The sequence below is a fragment of the Platalea leucorodia genome (genome assembly GCF_965183815.1).
Source record: "Platalea leucorodia genome assembly, chromosome: 11".
In the NCBI taxonomy this organism is placed as follows: Eukaryota; Metazoa; Chordata; class Aves; order Pelecaniformes; family Threskiornithidae; genus Platalea; species Platalea leucorodia.
This window is the reverse complement of record NC_138833.1, coordinates 9,283,285-9,304,063: the sequence shown is the minus strand read 5'-3', so window position 1 is coordinate 9,304,063 and position 20,779 is coordinate 9,283,285. Positions and strand designations below refer to the sequence as shown.

The 20,779-nt window shown below is 47.1% G+C and overlaps 1 protein-coding gene across 1 annotated transcript in view; it reads left to right on the top strand.

Annotated features, from left to right (window-relative positions):
• The window catches only part of NRG2 (neuregulin 2), a gene marked incomplete at both ends in the record, with an annotated part of 176,093 nt that overhangs the window by 103,402 nt on the left and 51,912 nt on the right, over window positions 1–20,779 (top strand). The window contains one exon of the mRNA XM_082323932.1: window positions 9,244–9,415. Within this exon, the coding sequence (XP_082180058.1) occupies window positions 9,244–9,415 (172 nt within the window). The remainder of the gene's footprint in view (window positions 1–9,243; window positions 9,416–20,779) is intronic.

The window sequence follows — 20,779 nt, the reverse complement described above, 5'->3', positions numbered from 1 at the left end:
CAGTGGCTCTTGTTTTTGGAAATTTACTTGCGATGCTCCCACCAGCCCATGATGGTGTGTCTTCTGTCCTCTTGTCATTGGGAGAGCCCAGGCAGTGAAGGCAGTCTCTGTTAAAAGAATTTCAGCTCCCCTTTAACTGAGCTTTTTTCCCCCATGTTTTAAAGAAACACTCCTGTGGTTGATAGAGCTGTAAAACACCAAATAGGTTTTTTTCATCCCTTTCTAGGACCAATGATATTCTGCTAATGACCATTTTGCATCAGCAAATCCTTCCCTGTAACCTGAAATGTAGCCTTTAGGTTTGCCATGACAGTAAGGGATCTATATATGGTTTAATGTACAGATTTCATAATAAACATTTAGTGAAACAAGTTTTTTTCCTAACTTAGATTGTTTTGTCTCCTGGGGTGAGGGTTACACTTTCTTTTGGTAACTGAAAGATGATGGATGCCACCCAGGTCTTTACCAGGGTACTAGGGCAAGTAATTTGTGCTTAGTGTTCAGTGGCTGAAACAAAGAATTAATGTATTTTAAAGTTTTGGATGCTCTGGGTAATTCGTTTGTTGGCTGGATCTTGACTGGCAATCCACAAAGTATGGGTGGGCCATTTTTCTAGCTGATTGTGAAGATAGAGATAAAGCTATATTTTATGAATTGCTATTTCCAAGGTCATCTGGAAATTGAGCAGTTCATAAAATATATCTTTGTTCAAAAATATATTTGATTATATAAAATATGATCCCAGAATCAATTGAGTACAAACAAGATGTTGCCTTTAGGGTTGAAAACACATTGTTAGAGGCATGAAGAGCAGAAATTGCCACTGCTGTCTTTGTGTGGCTATTGTTTTTGGTTTTAATAGGAACAGAATGAATGACATTTTTCCACCAGACCACTTATGCTCAACTATACCTCCAGGACAACTTCCTGGCCAAAAATATTCAAAACAAACAAACACAATAGCAATTCTACTCCAATTACATTGTTTGCAAACCAACTAGTGTTCATAGAGTACTAGGTTTGGCAAATCCAAGCATTTCAGCCCTGGATTTTAATATTGAGTATTTGTATGTGAATTACTTGTAGCTGTTGTGCTATTCAGGTAAGCATTTGAGTGGCCATGTGCTTGGGCACCTGCAGCATTTCTGCCCAATCTGTGATGAAAGCATACCCTAGCTGTCTTATCAATTTGGGTGAAAAGCCTGGGTATTGGGAAGACATCCTTGCCCAGTGGCCAAATGCTCATTGATTTCAGTGGAGCTGAGATTTCAGCCTAGGGCTCTGGACCAAATCATAGACCAATTTCAAAACTTTCACTTGAAGGAAGAATAACTAAATATTAAGTGTGGGAAAGAGAAAGACAGAGGAGGAGGATTTTATCAGTTGCTCTTTTATGTAAGTGGAGACAGTATTCGTAAGAGGAGAATGAACTTGCTGTCTTCGTGGCACCTTTTCCTGTAGTTTGAGCTGCCCGAGGGATCCTACAGAGAGCAAAGCTAAATCAGCAAACATGCTTGTGACTTTCCAGTCAATTTTCTTTGGCCAATGGAATGATCATGGAAATAATGACTGTTGTAACTCACGGTTTTAAATATATATATAGTGTTGTGGATTGGCATTGTAGTAATTTCTCCTCCCTGAGATAGAGGGCTACAGGAACCTAGTTAAGGGAAAAGAACGTGTATAATGGGGATGCTATGGGACACGTAGGGAGGAATAATGCAGCCGTTCTGGCTCCAGCAAGGTTTCCAAGCTTCATTCCAACCCCAGGTCTGCTGATATCTGTCTTTTCAGCATCTTCACACTTCCAGTCATCTGGGTCCTCTCCACATCGCTGGCTGTTCTCTGTGAGTCAGCTGGGTGGATGTCCTCAGCAGACCCTCTAGGACCTGGAGGAATGGCTCCTGCATTGTCATACGTAGTGTCTCCAGCTGTCAAAGTGGGACCTCTCCCAGGAACACAAAGATATGCCCCTGACTCCTGCTGGCATACCTCTGCAGGAAGGGCACAGCAGCATGGTGCATGCTAAGCACAGAGTACATCTGCCATGTCCTTGGAGAGCTTTGGGTTATTAACCCTTGCTGAAGCCTATGTTTTTGCAGTTACTGCACAGATAGACCCATGGATAGTGGAGGTGAGGTAAATGCCCCAAGTGAACCACATCGTCTAGTGCTAGCTCCCACAGTGGAGTCCATACCATCACAGATCTAGTAAGAGAAACATGGCTATGTGGTAATTAAAAGGCCTAATAGTGGCTACAGCAGAACGCTGCCCCTTGGAAATTTAAATTTGACATTGTGGTTTAGCTGCCATGTACTACTGCCCAGGACGCAGAGATCTGAGTGAGCTGTTGCAGTGTGCAAAGATAGTAATGTTAGCAGCTGTGAGAAAGTCTGATCATCCTTTTTGCATAAACTGTAAATATAAGTTGCCTAAAGCACAAAGCATATTACAGATACTATATTATATTTTATATTCTCAATCTGGAGCCTGTAGTTACCCACTGGTGGGTTGAGGCAGAAGTTGGGATGGGGTAATATGTCAGTTTGACATCAAGGTTCTCTTCCACAGGCTCTGGACTGTGTGTGGTTTGTGGAAGTTGTGTCCATCCATTGAATAAACCTGGGGTCTTTTGCTCCTTCCTATGTTTCAGATACAGCTTTAGTTAAATACAGTCCTGTTACCTTCAGGGGCATTGGAGGGTCACAGACTCAGAGGAGTTCTTGTGACCCTGCCACCAAAGAGCTGAACTCTGTTCACAGTCCCAGCTGCACATGCCACAGCCTGCCTAGGTACACAGCAGTGACTGCGTTTTTACCCTCTCTATAAAAACCCAGAAAAAAGGAGGACAAGCACTGAGAACGTGTGAAGTGTTAAGCAAGGATTTTTTCAAGTGAACCCCATGTTTCCATTCCCTCTGGCTGGAGGGAGCTTTCTTCAGAGCAGGTCCCTCTTTGACATGTTGGCATTTGCAGCCAGTATTGAAACGGTCAAAGAGTCAAGGTGGGCAGGAGCTGCTGCTGCTGCTGAGATTCAGTTTTGTCTCCTTTTCAAATAAAGGCCAAAGTAAAAACAGGCCAAAGGAGCATTGCATCTGACAAAAACAGTAGAAGCAGCAAACATACCAGGAGCAGCAGGGCTGCATTAGCCAAGGAGTAAGATATATTAGCCCAGTGCAGAGCATGCTGACCACATCAGGTCTCCAGACCTGCGTGGTGATGCCCTGTGCCAGGGACATGTGTCCGCACCTTGTAGTAGAGATGACAGAAATGGAAAAAATTCTGTTTGGTAAAAAAATTCTGTTTACAAACTTTGTAAAAGTTTGTGTTTGAATTTGGAGCAAGCTTTTCCCATGGAAAGATGAATTCTGGAATTTTCTGTCTGGGAGAACATTGAAACTCTCCCATCCGAGCTGCCCTACATAAAAGGGAAGGCCTGTACTCCTGCGGGTGAGACTTTGAACAGCAAAGTGGTGGGGACTCTCCAGAAGGAGCTTAGGGAATAGCAGCCTTTGAGATGTGGCTTGGGTGGGTGTCATGCCTCCAGATCTTGTACTTCAATGGCAAGGAGCCTGGAAGCCTCAAGGACTCTGCCTGTAGCATCCTTTGGGTGTCCAGATTTCCCTGTTGAGAACTGGGAGTGCAGACCCTTGGAGACACTGCTGGACCTGCAGCTTCTCTACCCCAGTGCAGTAGCCAAGAGGCTGTAAGCCTGGCTGTCCTGGGGCAATGGCTTGGGCAATCTGAGAAATACAGCCCATTTCCAAGAGATCACCTGTGCAGCTTCCCTCCCCTTCTAGCAGAGGAGGGGTGTCCTGACCTGAGGATTACAGTTGGGTGGGGGGAGTGTGCTGAAAGCCATTTCTCTGATGTAGGCATGTCAAGGCATCACCTGTGAGTCTATAGGTCCTAACTCTCCTTGCATGTCCCCCCATTCCTGTAAGAAAGCATTTTTCAGCCTCCCTTTTCTATAGCCATGGGAATTCAAGCTAAGTTGCCTTCTTCCTCAGCTGCTCAGAGAGGCACAGAAGGATCCTGTCCTCCCAGTTCTCCAGATCCACCTACCTAAACATTTTGCACCCTCTGTGTGCCAGGCAGCGTGTGGGAGCCTCCAGTGGCTGGCACTGCATCCTCTGGAGGAGGCCAGGAAGATAAGTCACATCTACTCATGATGTCTGTTGCCCAGAGATCTCAGATGTGTCTGTAGATTGTCCACTCTGGAGGATCTCCCACAGCGAGCAAGACACGGCTCTCGAAGCAGTGTTTGTGGCTAGTGTTGCTGACTGTTAAAGAGTTCACTGAGCACCTTTCCTAGGCTGACTTGCTCCTGCTTTATGCTGCCGAGGGGTTGTTTCTGTATGATGCTTTGTGGGTGGGATGTGGTTTTGTTACTGCTCCATTGTTGTACTCTGTTTAGGCACTCTGCCCATTTATGATTAATGATGTTTTGAGCTGAGGCTCTAAGGTGCTTTCAGGCATACTCCAGGTACAAGAAGTAAAAGAGGTGGTGTTATCATCAAGGTACTTCAATGTAATATCAAATGTAATCAGAAGTGAATTAATTAAAGCAGTGTGTACATAAGAGTCCTTTTATGGTGGATGTTCAAGCAACTCATATGGCGTAATTTAGAGCTCAATTTTTTAGACTTTTGTAACCCTCTCCTCTCCATGAGAAGGTGGTAACTTGGCAGTAGATGCCAGGACTGCTGTTAGAGGGCAAACTTCTCCTGCAAAGGCCTCTTAGTGAAACATGACTCTTGAAACAGGTTAGGAAATTGCGTGCATTTGTTGATCCTGGCCCCAGCATGTTTTAGGGTTAATTCTTTTGGGTTATACAACAAGTGTAGGCTGGGAGCTAATTGTTGCTTGGGTTTCATCTGACCTTGGAGTGAGCAAAAACCTGTAGAAAATCCGTATTTATTGTTGGTGTCAGCTCTACCCAGATTAAAGCTTCCTTTCTGCAGCACAGCATAACCTTGACGTGGTTGTCTGTTAGAAAAAATGACTGGAGTGCAGCTGCCTCTTCTGTCCAACAGCTCAGGCTTTGTGAGGCTGGCAGTTCTTCACCCCCACAGAGGGGGGATTTGAGTTCGGATAGAGGAGGGGTTGACAGGATTGCAAGGTGACCAGAGATATGGATACTAAATGGTTGCCTGAAGCTACGTGTAGCCTCAGTCTGACAAGCACAGCCAAAAACCTCCCCATTTTCGTGAACCCCGTGGCAGTGGTGGCTGAGCGGTGTGTGTTGCTAAACTAGCTGTGGAGGAGACCATGAGCTGGCAGACCAGAGCCATGAGATTCTGATGGTGAGGAGCTGAAAGGGCAGCTTCAGCTCAGCCTGCACCCGGATGATGGGGTGACTTGGGTGGCCCTGGTTTGGTGTTTTGGCTCTAACAAAAGCTGTACTGGCCACATCTGAGCAGCAATAACCTGAGCAAGGAGGCTGGGAAGCCAGGAGCTGGTGGAAACATGGGGAAATCGGACCTGGACCCCACTTAGTGTACCTCTGAGACTGTTTGCCAGGGATAGCATGTTATCTTGATATGTATGAAGCTAGTGACTTCATTTTCCCAACGTGTTTGAAAAGTACCAAACAGGGAGGAGATTAAAATGACCCAAAATGTTCAGAGCACTAAAGAAAGGGGGCACTTTTGAAATCCTCACATCTATTTGAACCAAGTTCATGACTTTCTGAGCTGCAGCTCTGTGATTTGGACAGGGCAGAGATAGGAAGTGGGTCAATGTGAGAGCCGAAAAATGAACCAAAATGTAAATCTTTGTCATTGACATACTCCAGTATTAGCACTCTGTGTGCTGCTTTGGTCTCTCAAGCTACTTTAGTTTACTGCTGGAGAAGGTTGAAAGGTGATTCATTCATAGTTTACAAGTACCTAAAAAGGGAAGAGGTTTCTGGTTGCTAGATGGGATTCAAATTTACCAGAGAAAGGCAGAGAGATCTCTTGGCTGGAAGCCAAAGTTAGAGAAATTCAGGCTAGGAATAAGGGCTGCAGTTTAAACAATACAAATAAAAAACAGTGGAAGGTCTTTGGCTGGCATTAAGCAGACTCATCAGCAGTTAATTGCTCTAAATGAGGATTTCTGTGTTTTTCTAAAAGATGCAGGAATTATGAAGAGAGACTTTCCAGCCCAGAGCAGCCCTTCCAGGAGACCAAGGCTGCGTTTCCCTTTCAACCAGAGCAGCCTGTGCATGGCTCTTGATGTTGTGTTCCCAAGCTTGGGGCTTTCCATACTGTCCCCGTAGTGCTGTCCAAGCACAAGCCACACTTGTAGGGTAGCAGTAAGGCACACAGATGTGCTGGGCATCAGGGAGCACAGCTCTGTTTCTTTGTGCACAGTGCTTTTCCCAGACACAGCCCAAAATATTTCTGGATTGGATTCCCCTTTCAGTGGCCTGTCTGATTCAACTGGGGAATTACAGTCTATGAAGTGTGGCTTGCGAGCTGAATGCACAGTCCCTTTCCCTCCTGTAGTAAGACAGCCAAAGACATGCAATCTAGGGAGGAAACGTGTTCTCCTCCCTTTTTCTGGGCAGGACTCTCTGCTGGAGGGGTGCAATGCAGGCAGAGCCCCTTCCCTGTGTGAGTGTCAGCTCCATCTCTGCCATGCTTGGCATATGTTTCTTTGGACTTGCCTATTTAGGAATATCATGTAATTGATCACTGGTGGCCAAGAGCACAAGGTGCAAGAGGTGCATAGGTTTGGGGGAGATGTGATTGACATCAGTGGGGAGGAACTGGTGAATAGAGATCTTGGAAGGTTTCTTGCTTGTCCTTTACCCTCTCCTTCAACAATATCCAGGTTTCTAGGCTTTGCTCTGCTCTTGCCAGCATTTTCTGGGGAGAGGAGCAGGGCTGACACATCTTTCTCCCAGGCCATGCTGCCTGCTTCATAATTCTGCAGACTGTAGGCCTGGAAATAATATTAAGCAGACGCACCAATGCCAAGGTCAGGACCTTCCCAGTATTTAAGGCATATGTATACTGTTGGCATGGTACAGGGTGACCTCAGTGTACAATAGGAGCCAAACGACACACACATTCAGACAGAATAAATATTTGACAGAGCCTATTTCTCTATTCCCCAAAATGACCCCTATAAAAGCAAGGTCCTGTTTACCTTCCTGGCTCGCTGTGCACAGTGTTCTGAGAAGAGACAAGCTCTCTTCTCCATTCATTGCCTTCCTGCTCTTCTGGGTGACCCATTTCCAGGCAAGCATCAGGGATATTGGCTTCACAAAACCCAGGACACCTTGGATTTTCACAGAACTCCTGAAATTTGGGGAAAGCTGAGATCGTTTTTGTTCAGAAGTCTCTCTGTCTGTGCCAAAGCACAGCGACCTGGGAAGCAGTGCAAGATGTCCGTGTGCAGCCTGCAGCTGTCCAAGCCATATTTTGTGCTCTCCCTGCCCCATTAGCACATGCACAGCCCTGCCCATCCTGTTGCCTGTGGCACAGGTTTCTAGGGAGCCTGCAGCAGGCTTGGGTGTGCAAAAATTAGTCGGGAAGAGTATTTGGTAGAGTTTACTCTTTTTTCCTTGGTGTGCTAAACATGCTTCCTTTGCACTCCTCGATCTTAAGTTTTCTTCTGTGCCTTGGCACCAGTGTAGCTGTGCAGCTCAGAGTCAGTGGAAGGTCTGGTGTGCTTGGGACCAGACCTGCTGCGTTACCCATCCACACGCTGCCAGGCACCTCTCTTCTCATGGTCACAGACATTTCTGGGTTTGCCTTTCAGTCACTGTGAGCTTTGCCCAGCCAATTGATGTTACCTAAACTGTTCCATTTCTATCCATGTATGTAGCTTTTCGATTAAGGACAATTCAGTTTCTCATGCCCTCGCACATAAAACAAAGGAATATGAGAGTCCTCAGAGCTTCCTACCACGGGAACATATGCCTAATAATTGCTGTGCTTTTTATTTTGTATAAGATCACTTTCAGTGAAAACAGTCTTTAAATAAAACCAACCTATGACAACTTAGCTTGGCATGAAGAATGAGTGGAGACATACCCATCCACTTCCTCCTCCTTTGATTGATTTTCCATATCGCAAGATCAGAATGCACTAGGCAATTAAAAGACGGCTCGTGCATATTAGACAGAGGAAATACTTTATCTGTAACACATCTTAGACAAGTGGAAACCATTGTTACCAATATTCTTAAGGCAAAACCAGCAACTTGCTATTTTCTTTTTCAAGGTTAATGCTGAGAATGAAAAAGGGAGCTAGAAGAGTGCAGAGCTGTCAGCTGAAAGAAAAATGGCAAGCCTGCTAATCCTTTCCTGTCAGGTTTAATATAAAGCCTGGCAGAGACTGATAAGAAGTGTCTCCCTCTCTGCCTGGTGTTCCAGGTGCATGGTAAAATCATCTCTCTGAAACACCCAGGAAAGCTCACGTGCAGAGCCAGGCTTCAGACTGGAAAGGCTTCTGGCCAGCCTGACATTGCAGGTCCTGAGACTGTTTTAAATAGCTTTATTCTTTCGCTTTTCTAAGTGCAACCTGAAGAATAGCTGTCCCTCCCCTTCTCATCCTTTATACGTGCAGGTTTTCATTGCAGCCCCTCTCAGTAGCTATTGCTCTGCTGCTGACACTGTCGTGCTGAATGACTGTCCGTCTTAGCAGCAGGCACAGAGCATTTGTGGCACACACTGCTGGGGGATGGGGACTGCTCCCTGTGACCTGCGTCTGCTCCTTCTGCAGCAAAACACTCTGGCTGTGGTTGGTGGGGCTGTGGAATTGGCAGCATGCCCATCAGCAGTGGCAGAGGTCATGTAGGTGTTGGTAATCATCATCAGCAATGACAAGATGCAAGGAAAAATAGTCTCCAAAGAGCTTGAGTTCCTGCATCCCTGGCTCTGGCCCCACGGGAGAGCCTGGAGAGCAGAGCAAACCCCTGCACTAGGAGGAGACATGCAGGTCCTGCCTGCCTGAGTAAGGGCAGCTGTGGAGCAGTCGAGTCTGGCCACGTGGAGCAGAGAAAAGAGCGAGCCAGACCTGGGGGCTCCCTCTGTTCCCCATGTGGATGTTTCTGACTCCGTGCTCCTTCCCTGCCTGTGTCCTGGTAAAAGCTGGGGAGCCAAGCTGGTGTGAAGCCCCTCTCCAGCCATCCCACAGCAGCGGGGGCAGCAAGTGCTTTTTCCAGGGGAGGGGGCTCAGTGGGCTCACATCGCTCATGTGCAGCCTCTGAAAGAGGCAGGTTTCACATTGTCTGGTTTCTCTTTTTGTAGCTGTCCCTCCCAAACTGAAGAAACTGAAAAGCCCAAACGTTCATGTCGGTGAAAAGATTTCACTGAAATGTGAGGCAACTGCTGGAAACCCTCAGCCGTCCTACAAATGGTTTAAAGATGGCAAAGAGCTGAAGAAGAGCAAAGACATCCGGATCAAGTATGGGAATGGGAAGTAAGTATGCTATGGGCTGCTCTGCCTCTGCTCACTAATGCTGAGTGTCTGGGTCCGGGGGACTATCTGGCTAGAAGTGGTGCTGTGCTCTCCACGTCACTGCTGAGTGATACTGAGACGCTTCCTTGGAGCCACAGAACTATGCACAGCCCATTTACCATGCCTGGGAGAGTGAGCAAGATTCCCAGTTTCCTCAAAGAATAGCAGAGAGAGAGGAACAAGGTGCGCACAAGATAGATGCTGGGTTTGTAGATGGGGCTCTCCTTGGGTAACTGTCCTTGGATATCCGAGATGGGTGTCCAGTGACCTGGGAAGATAACTGCCTGCTAGCTGTAGACTGGTTGTAGGCAGCTCAGGTTACCTGGGGTGAATCCTGCTTTGTGATTAGGGGTTCGAATGCAGAACCTACCCAAACTCAGCAGTTGCCCCGGCAGCCAAGAGCGGGCCTGCATAAATGTTGGAGGAATTGCTCTGTTCTCTCCTGAATTTAGGTGGACTTGAAAGTATCTAAGGCAACTGCAAGGATGCAAGAGCACATCATGGTACTGTCTGATTATGGCCCGTAGTCACCCGCCGAGGCCTTGTCTCACACAAGACCTTGCATCGCTCCACCCAGGGCAAGCTCCATCATGGCTGCCCCAAACTCCCCACACAGCAAAGCTCTTGGGCAGCTGCTCTCAGTGAGTGTCATCCTAGGGACCGCCTCATTCAGGCAGTGCGAAAACACCGGGAGAAATAGGCCCCAGTGACTAAGCTAAGGGGTTCTCACTGGGAATTGATATAAATGGATCCATGTTGGTATTTTTCAAGGCCAAATATGATGTATCTTAAAATTATTCCATAATCGTGACTATGCTTACATTCATATACCCTGACTTAGCCAGCAACAAAGTCAGCTTGCAACTGCCCGACCCCCTTGGAAAACTTGAAACTAATTCTTTGCTAACATATGTTATGTCTGAGTGTGTGAAAAATAGCTCTTCTCTTTATAGACTTGATAGGGTATTAATTTTTAAAATTACAAGCCACTAAAAAATCAGTTTAAAAAATCAGTTAGTGCTCGATTGGGTCATTGTCAATTGCTCTAATTTAATTTCAGTCCTGTTGGTTTTGATTTCAAAGTCACACCCAAGATAGTTGACCTCCTTTGTAGTAACTGTAGGATTCATGGCTGTTTTGCAGAGAGGTGGTCAGTGGAAGGCTTAGGCTAGAAACACCAGCGGATCCAGGATAACTGGCTCGTGTGTAGTGGATGCCATCTGCTCAGGAAGGGCTGTCTGGTCTTGCACGCAGCAGAGGTAGGGCAGAACTGTGCCTGCCTCTTTGCTCTGTTGCCCTCAGTATTTCTGTGGCCCTTGTCAGCCTCATGGCCTCAGTTGTTTACCAATGGGTACTGGAGCTGGGATGCCCTGGAGGAATGTCTGCACCACCCGCTTCAGCCAGGCATGGGAAGCCTGCCTGTCCACCCCATGTGGACACTGCATCCCTGTGGTCAGGCAGCTTGTGGGACCCTGAGCTCACTGACGCTGTGGTCTTGCAGGGATGTTGGGGAGCTATTTCCCTTAAAGCTAGAGGGCAATCAGCCCCAGACCAAACACCCAGCAAAACTCTCTGGGGAGGGATCCTGGCAATGGCAAGAAACGCCTCTTGCAGCATTTCCCTGCTGTGCTCCCACAGATCACAGTCCTCCCTTGCTTCCTGGCACCCGGTGTACAGCACGAAGCTGTGACAGGATGGCATCCCACCCACAGCAGTGCAGGGGGGGCATGCACTCCCTGGGTCAGGGACATAAGCATATGGAAGAAGGTTGATCCGCTTTCCTCAGGACACTGCTGTCAAGTCATAATTTTGCATTTACCAGTTTCCATGGCAACACATTGGCTCACAGCCTGCCAGTGACAGGCCAAAGGCATGTGCGTGCTAGAAGTGCTTCCTGCTGGCAAAATAAGCCCAAGGATAAACATTTTAAAGCAAGCTGGGCACCTGCCTCCTCCAGTGTCTGAGGCTCCCTCAGCAGCAAAGGTGTGACCCCAAAGCGTCCCCCGCTGATCTGTCCCCAGAATCGCTTCCCATCCCTGCTTCTGCTCCCTGCTGCCATTAAAACATGCCATTAAGTGGTTGCCTGTCTAGGGCTGGGGCCTGGCTACAGAGACTAGACTCAAGCAGCTATCGAGCTGGGACAGCTCTGAGACAATAACCCCTTGTTGACCATTTGCCCCTTGTAGAGCAGTCCACAGTGCAGGAACACTTCTCCAAGCAGATCTGGATGGGTCTGTGCACAGTCAGTCTGGCATCCTCAGCTTTCAGGTTCCCCTCTCCACTAGGTTTGCTAGGTCTCAGTGCTTGAAAACACCTCGAGGGCAGAGTGATCACTGGCATTGGACCTGCCTCCTTCTGGTCTTCACTGCATGCAATAAACATTAAAAATTGCTCTGTGCATGCAGGCTGAGGATTGAGAGAGCCCTTGTGTCTTTGCATATCTCCATTAAGTAGCTAGTGGGGCTGAGTTTAGTATAAGGACCCAAAACTGGACATGGGATATGGGTGTACATCATTACTTGCAGTATGTTAGGAGGGGACTCCAGGGAAGGATAAGCATCCTAAACTGTAAAGCTCAGAAAGGAAGTCTTACTCTATGATGATTAATTCAGGAATAATGGGTTTTATACATCTGGCTCCACTTAGAGATAACACTGATGTCCAGATAATTCTCTGCTCTTTCTTTCAGTTCAGAGTAGAGTGGGATTTCCAGAGGGCTAGAAATACAGCACTGGGGAGGGACTTTCATAGAGAAAGTACACAAGGCAAAAACCTTCACGGACTATGCAGCACCTGGCCAGGTGCACAGGATCATTTCTTTAAAAGTGTGATCCAAAGACCTAATAGAGTTGTCTGCTGGAGCCAGGCAAAATGAGCCCTGCCAGGATGTGGAGGTGTTGTCCATAGTGTTTCCCTTGGCCCTGTGAGTCCCTGACAGAGCTGGGCACAGCTCTGCGTCAGACTCTTTGTCTGCAACTCCGCGGTCCTTAGACAACATGCGGAGGATTAGGATGGGAGACAAGAAGAACACGGTTGCTCTCTGTGACTCATTCCTCTACCGCTCTGTGCCTGGTTTTCCTCCCTGTGTGTTTAAAGAGCCTTGAGATCTCTAACTAGAAAGCATGACTGAAGCCCTTTTTTTTTTGTGATCAAGTTTTTATCTGATCCCACTGGCCTTCCTAGAGTAGGAAATCTCTTTGAAAATAAGGGAAGTATACATTGTAAGGAGGAGAGGAGCAGTTAACTGCATGTGAGCTCTTCAGCTTTTCCATCAATCAGTCATCTTCCTTCTTGTTTTTTAAACTTACCGGCAAAACTTCTGGTGCCATCAGGCAAAGGAATTGGTTATTTTCAATGGGTATTTGCTGGAGGGAGAGGAACAATTCTGATTCCTCCTTTCTGAACTGCACGTTCCATCTGTAATTAGTAACAGGCTGGGGCAAGCCTGGCTTGCACAAAGAGGAAACTTCTCTTTAAGGTGGAAGAAATTATTGGCTGTAATTTTATCTCCGGCTCAATTTAAATAAAACACAGTTGATGGGGAACATGGAGAAATTACCCAGAAAGAATTGCATGTAGTAGTGGAAGTACAGCATAGTCAGTGGCTCTCCCTCTGAGCTGCCAAAGTGATACCATTTTCTGCTGAGTGCATCTGAGATCTGATGATTGAGGCCACTGGCTCCCAAGAAGTTAAGGTTGGATTTTGACTCTCTGACTGTCCTGGCAAATGGTCAAATGCCAATTGTGGAGAAAGCCAAGGGAGTTTCTGTTTGTGGAGGTGTAGAGAATGTACCCCACTTCAGACTGTGCTCAGGGCTCAGCCCTGAGACATGTAGATCTTCAGCTGGAGTCAGAGGGGGTCCAGGAGCCTGGTAGTCTCCTAGCTGTGGCTGTCCTTACAGCCTCTTCTCTTTGTGTGCTCTTTTAGCAAGGGAGATTGCTGGGGTGATGAAGTAGGCATATCATTAGATTGGAGAGGGTTGGCAGTTCAGTTTGGGACAGGCTGACCATACAACATCCCTTGGGAGTAGCGTCCTACTTTCAGTATCACCAGGAATCCCTATTGTTAGCCTGTAAGTGGAGCCAAGGGATACCCTCCTCTCCTGTTTCTGTACAGTAGTCCCTCAGGCGATGCTAGTTAGGGCAGATTCATTGCTGGGGTCTTCCTTGTAGAGCTCCCTGCTGTAGATTATTCCCCACCCACAATGAATGGGGCTGTGGTCTTCCCTGTACAGCTCACTGCTCTGGAATGAAGGCAAAAAAAAAAAAAATAATGCCAAAGCAGCAGGGGAAAGAGAGTGCCAATAACGATAAATGATTTCCTAATTAAGCCTGGAGACAAGGAGGGGCAAAGAGAACTGTTGAAGCCTTGTGGGAGCCAGAGTGAACCCAAGCAGGCTATACCACCACTCTGGCAGGGGTCTTCAGGCTGACATTTTTAAACAAAGGAAAAAGCTCATTTGACAATGGATCTTGCAAGAGCAATTCCAGATGCCTTGAAGCTAAGACTCTTCTCAAACACCGGTGTTGTTATAATCACCAGGGGAGCTTCTGCCTTGCTAACTCTCACGATGTCATTATAAGTCTCTGATATTTGGGATTTGGTTTTAGCTGCTGAAGGCACTTTATTGGAGGGGGGTGTGAAGGAGAGCATCTCCTTTGTTTGTCTGTTTGTTGTTTTAATGGACATGATGGACATCATCTTGGCCAATGCACCTGGGACTGAACCAGGGAATTTGAGAACTGAAAGGAGAAGCATTTGGGTCTTGAGGAGAACAATCCACAGACTTTGCAATTTGGGCCTCCTAAGAGATTCAGGGAATGGCCATTTAATCAAACTTGACTGAGTTATAGTGGCTAACAAGTTACGGTCAGATGCGGGGCTGCTTCAACTGATGGTGTATGCAAACTTAGATGTGGAAGGAGCTTTATGAGTCTGAAATTTTGTGTGGTTTTTCCAGGATGTTGGCTGTTTTAGAAAATAAAAATCTCTCCCTACAGACCTTAGCCCACTGTGGCTGCAAAATGTCACAGATTAGGTTGAAGCACTCATTGAGACATGAGCTGAAATCTCATTCATCCAGTTTAAGTTAAAATGCTTTGCCTTGGGAGGAGGGCTGGGGTGAGGGCTGAGGCTGCAGGCAGTTCATCTGGGACAGAACATTATATACCTACTGGCATGAATTTGCCATGTTCCCCATATACTTCATGGATCAGGCACTGGTGAGGATACATACCAGTTGCAGAAAAATGACTTAGGAAGAAAAGAATGACATGCATCCCAAAGGCTCCAAACTCAGAAAGGAGCCCCAAAACTGTAACTGAATCTCTTGCACACCCCTGTGTACCACCATGGTGATATGTTTCACAGAGATTTTGGAGGGGTAGTTCTCTGTCCATCTGAACATGCCATCCCTTTCCCATGACCTCTGTTCCCACAAATGCTTTTTCCTAATCTGCAGCCTGGTTCTGCTCATCTCCATTCCTGTGCTCTGCACAGGGCTCCCTCCCAGACAGCTGCTTTTAGTATGGCATCTCCCTCTCCTCCTCACCTGATTCTTTAAAACTAATTGGCTTTACTTTAAAGGCCCTCTCAGGCCTTCCTCTCCCTCTTCTGGGAATCCCTGAAGTTTTGGTCCTGCTTCCGATTTGCCCAGCATATCAGCCTCCATCTAATATGTGATACACTTCCAAACAAGGACCTCTCTGCCTTCTTCTCAGCAGCACTGACCCTCTCTTCTCCTCCCCACTACAGAACGAGCTTGTGGTTTGGTTGCTGAGATAGTGAGACCGCTGCACACTGTCCTGGCTGCACACCTACCAGAGGTGTCTCGTCTCTGTATAGAGGTCATATGTTCTTTGGGACAGGGAGGTATCTGTTCCACAATTTGTGCTCTGAGGTCCCTGGCTCCTGGGAGGCTGATGGCATGCTCCTGTGCGATATCACAGTAAGCAGGGAAAGAACCTGCTCTGAGCTGGCCTCAGAGTACTGCTCCAGGATCTACATTTTCTCAAAGAAATTCAAATCCTGGCGTTGGGGTTGGAGGAAAAATTCATGGGATGGATCAATTGCCTTGAATTCCAGGACAAGTAATACAAGGGACCCTGCACTGACATCAGGTCTGTGCATCAGTCTTAACCAAAAACTCAGCTTTTGTGTATTTATTGATTTCACACCCTGGCAGCTGCCACAGACTGGCCTGGCACAAAGAGCAGCAGCACACAGGGGTTTGCCTCTCAACAGAGTGGCCACAAAGTCCACTCCAGGGACTGGTGTGTGGTTGCATTGAGCTGCCTCTGTTGCCCTACACCTCTTCCCATTGCGGGAACATCTGTGGCAATTCAGTGATGCAGCCCCAGGCTGAATTTGAGGATGGAGGGGGGTTGCACAAGTGACCCTGCTCTTTGGAGCGTACTTATCGATCTTTTCCCCTTTTGTTGACGCTGCATGAACCAGAAGGGACTCCAGCTCTCACTCTGAGCCCAGTGTCAGTGTCAGCTCTGCAGAGTGAGGACTGGTCAAGTCTTCCTTTTAAAATCAGCCTGTCCCAAGCCTGGGCACAGAGAGACAAGAGCACTGCTGAGCAGAGAAGGGGCAAATCTGCTTTTCAGGTTAGAACAGCACTTTAATGTCGGGGGACAGGGGTAGGAGAGAGCAGGCAGAGGGGGTCAGGGGATGGTTCGTCCTGTCCTGGGCACCTGCAAGGACATTAGCTGTCTCCCATGCCTGCTTCTCCCACAGTTCCAGCAGGTCAAACACTGAGCGGGGCAGATGGTGTGAGGGGAGGAGGACTTCACCCACTGCAGAAGGGATGATGGCTGAGCTGAAAAGTCCAAACCTTCCTGTCCTTACCCCTCTTATTTGATTGCTTTGCTTGAGGGTATTTTTTTCTCCCCTTTCCCATTTGCTGTTTCTGTAGCTAATCCTGAGCTAGCCAGATCATGCCCTAGAGCGCATAGCATCCAGCATAGGGCCACTTGTTTTTCTCAAGCACTTCAAGGCACAGCCAGCTCGCCCAGCTCTGTTGTGCTGCTCTGTAACTGAAGGGCAGGGAAGCGATTGGGGTGGTTTCCATCTGGCTGTGCAGGGAAGAGGATGTTCCTGGCTGCCACTTCTGCTCTGCCGGACAGAGGTGCTTTGCCATGGCCGTCCCTATGCTGATTTGCATTGCAGTGATCTCTTCTACCTGATTTTATCCCGCTGTGTGCTGGGGAAGATGAAAGTGTTCCTCGAGGCCAGGGCACTGAAAGTCCCTGCTCCGGCCAGTGGGTCTGCCTGATGTTGACAGTTTCTGGACAACACTTCTTGACTGTAAGCTGAAAAATTGGATATTCTGAATCTTCTTGCCAATCATTAACCTGCTCTCTCAGGGTAAATGCTCCACTGTGCAGAGTGCCAGGACAGCACATAAGCACCAATTAAATCTTTGGCAGGAGTGTAAGCAGTACACGTTATAGCAATTGCTGGCCTTTCTGGTCTCTGCAGTATTGGTGTGCTTCCTGCCACCGGCTGTCTGTGCAGAGAGGAATGGAGTTAATAGGTAACCACAGCAGTGTATTCAGTGTGTCCTTTGCAAGGGTCATATTTGGGAATTTCCTTTTCCTAGGATCTCAGGTGTGTTTACTATGTGCAGTGTTCTTCATTGACAATTTAGGGGCCACATATGGTGTAGTCTTCAAATTCTCTTCATCAGCTAATTCCTTGACTTCTTTATTACTTACGTGTTAGCTACCCTATTTTTAGAAGACTAATAAAATACTACAACAGTAGTAATCCTAGAGCTGTTTTTGTCCTGAATGATGCAGAAGCAGCTGAACTCACATAGGGAACACTGAGTCCTCAGTGAAACGTAGGTGTCTCTCGTGGCAGCTGTTCTCCTGCTCACATGCTCTGAGGTGAATGGCTTTGCGAGGAGATGACCTGGGAGGATGGTCCCATTGCCACTTGGCAGTAGGGAAGAGGAGAAAAATGATTCAAGCTTGACCAAAGTGCTGGTGGGAACATGACTCCTGTCATGAAAAGTTCCTCCTTGGCTGAGATGAAGTGCCTGTTTCTTTTCCTCTGACTATACTGGAGGCCTCAGGGCCCAAGACGTTTACATGTCTAACTCTGAGATATCTAAAGTACAGCAGATGAGGCCACCCTTCCTGGCCAGAATTTGCCAGGATCTTTGTGTAGGTCCCAGCCAAGGGCTGATCTCCCTGTTCCCCATTGTAGTCTGGAGATTGGCACTGCAGAGGGTGATTTACTCATTGCTCCAAACTGCCCTCTGGGGGACTCTTTTCTCTTGGCCAGGAAGGTATTTTGGGGGATCTTCTTCTGGCCAGGCTGAAAGTCTCCTTGTGAATCCTATCCCCCAGAGCTTGCAGACAACATATTCCCCATGGCTTATTCCTCCACTGGCACTACAGGAGATAATTAGTGCGTGGCTAAGTCATATGTGCTGAGGGTCAGAAAAGACAATGAGGCATATTTTACCCTGGAGTAAAGAAATGTCAACAGAGTTGCACTGCAGTGAAATGATGGGATCTGTCAGTGACCCTGGCCCTTTCACTGAACAAACAGCCCCAGGGCAGTGCCTTCCTCCAGAAGAATGGCATCATCTGGCAGCCAGGCACCCTTGTGAATGCGCATGGTAGGGCTTTCCCAGGGGCTGGCGTCCCCAAGAGACACACTGCCCAGGAGGGCAGCAGGGGACTTGATACAAAACTCCTGTGCACAACATAATTCCTTGTATGCTACTACTTGGTATTTCTGAAAAAACATGCCTCAGCCCTCAAGTGAACAAAGTACCTGCCCTCGGGGACAGCAGGAGGAAGAACACAAACTTGAAAACCCAATTTCCTAGGCAGTTTTGAGATATTTCAGTAGCACTTGGAGATAGTAAAATAGAACAGAGACAGACTGGTCATCTTTGTCTTTGCCACACACAGATCAAGCAAGGTCTAATCTCTTTTACATCCTTCAGTTCAGTTCTTCTAGTGCACAGGCATTATCCATGTGAATTAAAAGGTGCATGACTAATGCTGTGAAACAAGGTATCTCTCTGGCTGTTTCAGTGCTTCCTGGAATAGGGAAATTCTCTTTAGTGTGGTTATGCTCCACATTAAAACTGATCCTTGTCTGTACCCTTCCTCTCTCTCCCCCAAGTCTGTTACCTGACATTATTCAGAACAGAGTGGAGACCAAGAGTAGCTACACCATTGGTCTGGGGCATGAAAAGCAAGAAAAAGCTCTTGATTTTTCAAGGAGATCTTACAGTCCGGGAGAATTTCAACAAACTGTGATGGAAAATATAAATAAGCTCTTTTGACAGCACAGCAGTCTTGTGCATTAAAACAAAATAATCCTCTTTGGTTTTACCTTGATGCGATAGGCTATAAATGCCAGCATTGCTTTTTATTCTGCTCACATTCCTCTCCAGTCCCAGGTAAAAGACCAAACGTCCCTCATCCTGTTCTTGGAGATGAATCTGTCAAGTGTGCCCCCTTTCATTAGCCTTTTGTGTCACTAATAACTTACTAATTTGTATCTTTGGGACTTAAAACCCTTACCTGTAAAGCATCACATACATAGGTGATATTCTAATGCTCTAGTGGATTTTTCCACTTACTACACACGGTGAAACGTGCTGTGCATATAAGATTGCAATGCAGCTAATTATCATTAGAATATCTGTCCTCTGGCAGCTGAAGGCAGCGTATTTGTTAATGCTTTCAGCTCTGCACTAGCAGGTAACCTCAGCATGTTGGTGTGCAAGGGTACTGTTTTCTACAGGACTTGGAGTTAGAGCCTCGCTCTTCCAAACTTCTTTCAACACGTGCTGCCTGCCTTTTCACTCTGCGTTGCAGCAATAGCTACAAGCCTGTCATAGAGGTGGTTTATAAACCAAATGGTGTATTCTGTCAACAAGAGTTGAGACAACTGAGAGAAGGTAATGGCTGTGCTGGGGGCTGTCTTCTTGGAGTTGCATGCAGTAGTATCAGAGGCCCACCTCGACCCTTTGCCTAGTGTTCCTACACCTGCCTCAGTGGAGGGAGTGGGGAGCATGGTGCTGGACTGGGCACTACAGTCCAACAGAGCCAACCCCCTTCATCAGGTGCCCATTGTGCCTCCCCAGCAAGATGCAGAACCCAACTGCCACTGGGCGGCAACAGGCCCTGGAGGCCCTTAAATGCTTTGCTGTCTCTTGGATGCTACTTGACTCCCAAGGCACCACAACAGCAAGGATCATGATGCCCAGGACTGTCACAGGTTGCTCTAAGAGACTTGAGAAAATTCAGAGAAGTGTACAGCACTGGGAGTCAAGGCAGCTTTGCACCACTCTGCATCAGCCTGCTTGTTTAGGCACCCACGTTGGAACATGTTGGCCCAAATAACTGGCTTTGTACAGTGGATTAGGGGAGACCTAGGATTAGAGGGATTCAAGAAATCTTTGCATACTGTCAACATTCATTTAAAAATTACTCCACATGGGGCCTAAACTCATGCAACTGAACACTTGACGGCATCCTGTAAAACAGGGCAGTGCCTGTATCCTGGGAGCTGTACGAAGTTGTCTCCAAGTGCTTTTAATTTACTACTATAACAGTGAGATGTTCATGCTGTGTTCTTGCGCCGTGCCTCCCAGTAGAACAACATGTCAGGGTGTTAAAAAGATGCCAGTGTGCTTCTGTGAAGGACTTCCTATAGACCATGATTTGCACAGCCCAAAGAAAAGTCCTTCTCAGATGACACATGTAACATTGCAAATATGTCCAAAGCTAATGATTATTTTCCACATAAAAGGAATTTTATTTGCCTTCAGTGACATAGGCCACTGGGACCTCTTTCTAAAGCTGGCAGTGTTTCCAGTTCTCTAAATAAAGCAACTGTATGACACAGACCTGAGATAAAAGCTTGGGGTAGACAGCAGAGACATGTTCTCATGAGAAGAGTACACAGGGTGGTTTCTGATAAGTTGGCTAAAATGGAAGGAAATGTAGTAAAACAGAGGGCCTAACGTGGGAGTCACACTGTGGTCTCATGAGTGATATTCAGTGTGTGTTGAAGGCTCCTACAGATCTCTGTTAAACTAGGCAATAGAAGGTTTTGCCTATTAGTCAGAGAGACATCCCAGAGAATGTGACATCAGTCATAGCCGGTGGGAAAGGCGATGCTCATCTTTCCGTAGCACTGAAGAGCTCTGCTGCAGAGCCGGTCCCTCTCCCGTGAAGCATGCAGCACACGTTGTTATGTGACATGGGCAATCATTGTCTTCTGCTCTTTCTAGGCACTTCTGGCTGATAAGATGATTGTGTGCAGTTCAGCCCCACATGTTTGTA